Source organism: Gobius niger (assembly GCF_951799975.1).
Source record: "Gobius niger genome assembly, chromosome: 18".
In the NCBI taxonomy this organism is placed as follows: domain Eukaryota; kingdom Metazoa; phylum Chordata; class Actinopteri; order Gobiiformes; family Gobiidae; genus Gobius; species Gobius niger.
This window is the reverse complement of record NC_136869.1, coordinates 17310038-17316976: the sequence shown is the minus strand read 5'-3', so window position 1 is coordinate 17316976 and position 6939 is coordinate 17310038. Positions and strand designations below refer to the sequence as shown.

The 6939-nt window shown below is 39.7% G+C and overlaps 2 protein-coding genes across 3 annotated transcripts; both read right to left on the bottom strand.

The window, feature by feature from the left end:
• Window positions 1-649: 649 nt before the first annotated feature.
• On the bottom strand, window positions 650-2360 carry myd88 (MYD88 innate immune signal transduction adaptor). Its single transcript, XM_079575761.1, has 5 exons — window positions 1951-2360; window positions 1549-1680; window positions 1232-1409; window positions 894-985; window positions 650-813 (listed from the first exon to the last, which is right to left on the bottom strand). The coding sequence occupies exons 1-5, from the start codon at window positions 2258-2260 to the stop codon at window positions 659-661; spliced, it is 867 nt and encodes a 288-aa protein (XP_079431887.1). The 5' UTR covers window positions 2261-2360; the 3' UTR covers window positions 650-658.
• Window positions 2361-2681: 321 nt separating this feature from the next.
• Window positions 2682-6544, bottom strand: cry-dash (cryptochrome DASH). 2 transcript variants are annotated; one of them, XM_079576637.1, is made up of 14 exons: window positions 6450-6544; window positions 6007-6179; window positions 5823-5916; window positions 5582-5712; window positions 5359-5507; window positions 5008-5096; window positions 4840-4913; window positions 4675-4764; window positions 4497-4576; window positions 4360-4419; window positions 4129-4286; window positions 3923-4042; window positions 3262-3446; window positions 2682-2954 (listed from the first exon to the last, which is right to left on the bottom strand). In XM_079576637.1, the coding sequence occupies exons 1-14, from the start codon at window positions 6510-6512 to the stop codon at window positions 2891-2893; spliced, it is 1530 nt and encodes a 509-aa protein (XP_079432763.1). In that variant the 5' UTR covers window positions 6513-6544; the 3' UTR covers window positions 2682-2890. The 2 variants fall into 2 exon arrangements, with proteins under 2 accessions (XP_079432763.1, XP_079432762.1); XM_079576636.1 differs by having other exon boundaries at window positions 2683-2961; window positions 3270-3446.
• Window positions 6545-6939: the final 395 nt, after the last annotated feature.

Below are 6939 nucleotides of genomic sequence, written 5' to 3'. Positions count from 1 at the left end.
AATGCAGCCTCACTGTTTTTAGTCCTGACTCAGGAGTCCCCTCCCAGGTGTCTGGTTTTGACACCATTTCTCTAATGTTTTTCAGCTAGTAAAAAGCTGTGTATGTTATTGCTTTGTGGTGGCTTCACATTAAAGATGCAAGAACTTATCCCAATAATAAAATAGCATAGCATAGATTACAATATCAGAAGTCTGTATAACCCATGAAAACTTTATCATAAAATCTTTTCCGCTGTGGTTGAGCTTCATTTAGAATTTGACTCTACAGAGGAAGTGACTACTGCAAGTAAAGCTTGCAGTTTCCCAGTTATGTCCCTGAATAACAAAAGTCAACAAGCACAAATGATAACAAATATTTGAACAAGCTCATCTCAAAATTAATAATAATAATGGCTTACATTGTGCTTAATAAGCCAGAGTTGACCATTTTTAAAGCGCTATACTGTAGTCATGAATCATTCATTCCAAACTCGGTGGTTGTAGGCTACTACTGTAGCCACAGCTGCCCTGGGGTATGCAAACTGCCATCGGCCCCTCTGACCACCACCAATCACTCACTCTCACAATACATTCACATTGTTTCATATAGTGCAGAAGATAAGCCCTCCATGTACGCTGAACATGGAAGCATCTACAGCAGTAGCGGCCCCAACCCTCTTCATGGAAGTGAAAGAGCTCTCGCCAGCCGCAACCAGAACCAGGACTGTGTGCAAGGGCGTGTGAAGTCACACACGGTCAGAAAACGCAAAATACTTGGAAAGGACTTTGACATTGGTTTGTATATGACAGGAATCAATCGTTTGCTTCGTGCACCTGTAGAAAAAAAAAAAGGAAGCATTCAGTAAGGCAGAAAAAGATCATTATAAGGGATTATAATAGAGGTCTCGACTCACCAGGGCAAAGACTGAGAGCAAATTTAGTCTGAAAGTCACAGGCATCACTCTCAAGGTATTCATCAGAAACCACGGCCACCATCCTTTTACATCTGCATCATCACATGAACATAAGATTTTGAATAATATTGTATATACTGATGGCAAAAACAACACGAAGATACATTTAAGAACGCGACACACACACGTTTGCTTATTGGCTCATTAGCATCTTTTGTAAATTAAATTGCCTTAAGAGATTCATTGCAAGTGTGTGCAAGTCAACCATGCCTTTGTAATAGTTTGCATCGCTTGTCCTCCATTTGAAATGAAAATAAATAGTAGAATCAGCAGCTTACCTCTTTTCAATAAGCTCACTCGTGATGGTCCAGACACATGAGCCTGGAAGAACATCTCTGTCAAACACACACAGCTTGAGCTTGTACTCGGTCTGCTCCAACTCTCGAATCATCTCATGAACAAAGGGAAAGTCACTCTGGCAGTAGCAAATGAAGGCATCGAACTTTTCAGGGATACCTGCAGACAACAATATCACCACATTAATGTTATTGCAATGCTCAAAGGCTGTTTTCATCCAAGTAGCATCATCACAATATTCATGATAGTTTTTCTTCATGTCGTGCAGCCCTATTTACTTCAAGATTTTTTTACAAACCGTCTGGGTCATCTCGCACTGTGAGGCCCAATGTCTCGGGGGTACGGGGCACACAGCTGTCCACCTCTGGAACCTGAATTGGAGGGTCCTCCTTTTTCGCCATGAACTCAATATACTTCCTCACATCGTCATCTGTTGCAAAAACAAAAATCATAGTTAGAACAATCACAGTGTTTTGCAACATGTACGATAACATGTAACAATGTTGTAGAAAAGCTCGCTGTACTTTCTGTCATGTTGCAATCGGTTTAGCCCGTAGGCCAAGGGCTGTTTCCTCAAGTTTTCTTTATTAGAAATCATTTTTTGGAATGCAACCAGAAACGAACTCAAAAAGCAACGTAATAATCTAAAAAACAAGCCTTCGTGGTAAATACATATTGATAACGTGATCATAGACCTCACCAATCATGGCACTGAGATCCTCCACCACGTCTGTCCTCTCCGCTTCCGTGAGAATGGACAACAATTTTCCGACTGATGCCTCGGATCTCTGAGCTTGCCAGTTCTTTAAAATCTCGTGTGTTGGGTTTTTGGAGTTTTCAAAATTTGTGATTTCCAGGTATGAGAACCCCATTTTCTCGGCCACGGTCCTCCAGTCTTCGGCCACCGCGTTTTTCGGATTCAAGTAAAGTCCTAACTTTTTCCGAACTGTAATATTCAGCGCAACTAAAGGAATAGTCCACAGATCGACTTTTGAATCGATTGACGCCATAAATAAAAGTGTAATATTCTTAAAATGAGTTAAAAAGAAAGAAAACAAAAAGCAAAACCTGACATGTCTTTCCGCCTACCTGTAGTTTAGTGAGATTGGGAAGTGACGCGCAGTTATGTTCAGTGTCCTGCGTCATGAGAGGGAGGAGAGTCTGTGCGGTGCTTTCTCTACAGGATTATATGATGTCTATTTCGTTAAAATATTATTTTCCATTTTGTTGTGCGTTTTCTTACTCTATGATTGTATCTGCAATTTATTTCTTGCTCAGGCAGGCAAGTTAGGGATAAGTTAGTGAAGTGTTTCTTTACTATTATCTACCATCTATTGTTTACACTTACAGATACACAACGTTTTTTTAATGTATTTATATATATATTTATTCGTATTTCGTATACAATACGCAAATAATGTATGAGACATAAAAACACAGTCAAAGTATCAAAGTAAAACAAACTTCCTGTTCAGTTAAAATGAAGAACAAAAAGCACCACTTCGTGCTGTGGTGCAGTAAAGAGTGCTTCGACAGTCTCACATCCTGTTTCCTTGACTTAACAGTAAAATGAAAACAGTCCGTATTGTGGTCACTCTTTTGGGAACCCTCTGCCTTTAGAAAAATAAAAGTCAATGCCTCTATCCCGGTGTTGTTTGGGAGTGTGTGATGGACCCTTCTTTCCTCGATGTGACGACCCTGAAGCTCCAGGCTGCAAAGAGAGACAGAACCAAAATTGTAATGTCTTACACTGAAGAAGACACTACGCTTGCCAAGAGGTTGCGTAATATTTGAACAAGCTCATAGATAAATGCTTAGGTGGAAGCTAACTGTTTTAACCGTTTACCACCTTTAGTTGATATTGCCCCAGTTATTATGGAGGTATTAATTTGAAAACCAGGACAAAACATGTGCATGTGCACAGAGGTGATATTGCTATTGTCATTTACAAGGACTTTAAGCTTATTTTTAAACAAATTCTCGAACTATGGTATTTCAGAATTAAATTAACAATTGTACCATTTTTTTGTTAACATGTCTGCTCCATTCAGGCGCCATCACAATGGGTTCAGGGTACGTCTCTCCCAGTGACAGCTCAGCACGAGAAAGAGCAGCAGCACTGAGAGTCCACGGGGTGTGCACATCCGATCCTCTCACACCCTGTAGCTCTGGAACCCACTGACGGATATAGTCCCCCTGCCATGGACACACAGAGATGGATCATGTCCAGAGAATTATGGCATACCCAATACGGGGGGGTTCAGGTTCATGGGCAAAGAATGGCATTAACCAAAGACCAAACCTTTATATCGATGTTCATAAACAACAAAACCGTGACTGAGAGCAAAGGAATGGGTCAGAAGTTATACATAGATCACTATGAAATTTCTCAATGCATTATTGTAGCATAATCAGATAGAATTATTACCATAAGAAAAAGAAATGGGTATGGTTCAGATTTGCTACATTAGAAAAAATAATAATAGACAAAAGTTCTTAAGTCATCTTCAAGAGTTACAGAAGAAAACTACAATGGACTGAGAGCTTACACAAAATATATAAATCGTTAAATGGGTTTTAATATTAACTCGCAGTAAATTGACTCTACTGTGTCATTGTTAAAATGTGCTCTGACTCATGTTAAACAATCCCTGTATTGCATTTGCTCTTACATTATTGTCATAGTCCAGGCCTTGTTTGATCATATTGAACTTCCTGTTTTCCCTTGGGTCATTTCCTACTCCTGCGCTGTACAACCAATTGCCGTAGTTACTGCAGACATCATGGTCAATCTTTAGAGAAAAAAGGGGAAATACAATTTACCGCACCAACAATTACTTCAAATGTAATTCTTAAAGTCACAGAAGTGAACTCATACCAGTAAATACTCAAACCACTCTGCGCCCATCCTCCAGTCCAGGCCAAGGTCTTTGGTGAGGAAGCTCGCGACATTCTGCCGCCCTCTGTTGGACATGAAGCCAGTCATTGCCATCTCTCTCATGTTGGCATCTACAAAGGGCACTCCAGTACGTCCCTCTGTCAAGGCAAACGCTGTAATTTACTAAAAAATATCACGCTTAATAAATGACTAGACATATTTTGTACACACCTTTCCATGCATTAAAAAGCTTCATGTCTTTTTTCCAAGGCACAGATTTGTGTTGAAGGCCTGAAAAGAAACACAAGTTGTATATATTTCTCACTTTCATTATTGATGTTAAAGAAACCCCCAGGATATAATCTCACCATTAATCTGGAACATTCTGTCTCCAAACTTTACAGCCACAAATTTAAAGTAGTCTCTCCACAGAAGCTCAAAGATAACCCTGTACATACAAAATGGAGAGGAAAAACAATACAATAATAAAAAATAATGTAATAATATGCACGTTACATTTAGTACATGCTTTACAGTGAGGCTTACCAGTACGTGCTTTGATTCGCTGTCCGCTCAGCTTCGTACTTTTTTATTTGATGATAAATATACCGAGGGGAAATGCAACCCATTGCTAACCTGCAGAAATGTAGTAGTCCCAATTAATCCAACACATTTGATAGAAATAACAAAGTAAAGTATATGATAACTTACCACGGTGCTAATTTAGTAGAATAGTCCGCACCAATCAGACCGTTACGAGTTTCTTTGTATGAAGCAACTGCATTCTATTAGCAAAGAGAAAGGAGAAAAAAACTAAAGTTGATGATGCATTCAATATATTTTCAAACATTTTATTTTTTCAAGGCTTGGCAAACTTACAGTATCCCAAAAGTAGTGTTTAATTCTGGCCAAAGCCTCACTTTCTCCACCGCGACATGGAAAGGCTGAGCGAGGATCATCAATTGGCTCTATTAGAAGAAACAGCATAGCATATAAAAACATAAAAAATAAATGTCCTATACCTTAGACCTAATGAGAAAAGCATGCACAGCGGTTTGCTTATTGGACAATAAAAATATGCACAGCGGAGATTAGTTTAATAGATGCATTTCCCATGTGCCCCAAGCAATCTAAAGCAATTCTACATTATTACAATCTTAATGAGGACATAAAATAAATGTTCATAAACATTTTGTAAAATGAAACGCTATTACACTTTAATTTCCTCACCTGTCTGTCTTAAATCCTCCGCAGTGGGGACAGCTCCTTCTTCCACGCCCGGGGGAACCGGTTTCAGCTTCTCCGGAGTTGGAAAGACAGGTCGGACGCTACTTTGGATTTCTACTGCTTTCCTGAACTGTGTGTACACATCTGGCAACCTAACAGAGCAAACATTTGGAGTTTCATACACTTCAAGGACATTTCTTCAAAGGATGCATTCTAATGGCGATACCTGGAAATGTGATGAAATGGTAGATCATCTCTGTGGTAGAGAGTGGACCCCCAGCAGCTGTGAACTTTTACTTTCATCTGAGCACAAACGGATTTCACCTTTTCCTCAACGTTCAGTTCTACGGATGTTGCCTGAAACACATCATCATTTGGTCACAGAATAAATTATGTTGAAAATGTGTGGGAAAACCCCCCCCACAAACAACAAAATAAGCAGTTTTAAATAGAAGAAAATGAATCACCTCTTCATGAAAGGCAACAGCGGTGACGGATCCCAGCTGCTTGATCAGGTCTGCTACTACATCTTCTGGCTTTCCCTGTCTCACAATAAGATTGCTGCCGAAAATGAATAAATAAATAATACTTTTAGTGTTAAGCCGGCTATATGGATACCTTTGACTTTTCGACTGCATTCACATTACATACCTGCCCTTGCCGACCAAAGCGTTTCTGAGGTCTTTGATGCTGTCCAGTAGAAATCGCAGCCTGAAAGGGCCGGTCTTTGGCAAGTTGTAGTGGGAAGTTCCTTCATAATGCCTGGGGTCAAAGCAGTACAAGGGGACTATGTATTCTGCGTTTCTCTGAGCCCAGTGAAAAAGCTGCCAAAGAAATAGAAGAAATCACAAATGCAGAAAAAGCAAGCGACATTATTATGTTCTGTTTACTTTGTAGGAGCCCGGAAGTGAATGGGTGGAATATTTTCAGCTCAGGCATGGCAAACACGTTATGTATGTACACATTATGAAAAATCATTTATTACAAAATACAGTACTTGACAATACCCTCATCTGCCTTGAATAATCGTAAATATAAAGGCATTTCACGCCAACCTGGTCATAGAAAAAAGAAGAATTTTCTGCCTCTCTTACCTCACTGTCGTGCAGGCGCAGGTCGTTCCGTAGTAAACATATGATTGTACGAGTGGCAGACATGGCAGTATTTTCCTGTCTTTAGATCTAAAAGATAAAGATAATGCAGGGACTCGCTTCTCCACCTCGGCAGACCTCTTCTTCTTTGACTCACAAGCAGCCGCGCTGTGTTACCAAACACTGTGTTTTGTAAGTTTGTTGTTTAGCGGCACTTCCGTGAGCATTTCAAAATAAAATGTTTGCAATTCTCAAGTTCAGTGGTTCCCAAACTGGGGGTCACGAGGCACTGATCTGGGGGTTCCGAGATTTCAGCAGGTGCTCGTCATATAATTAGAATATCATGAAAAAGTGCATTCACTTCTGTTGATCTGATATGACAGACTCATTACATGCAAAGTGAGATAGGTTGCTTTTATTTGTTATCATTTTGATCATTATGGCTCAGCTTGTTAAAACCCCAAATTAAAAATCTCATAAAATGTTCAATATT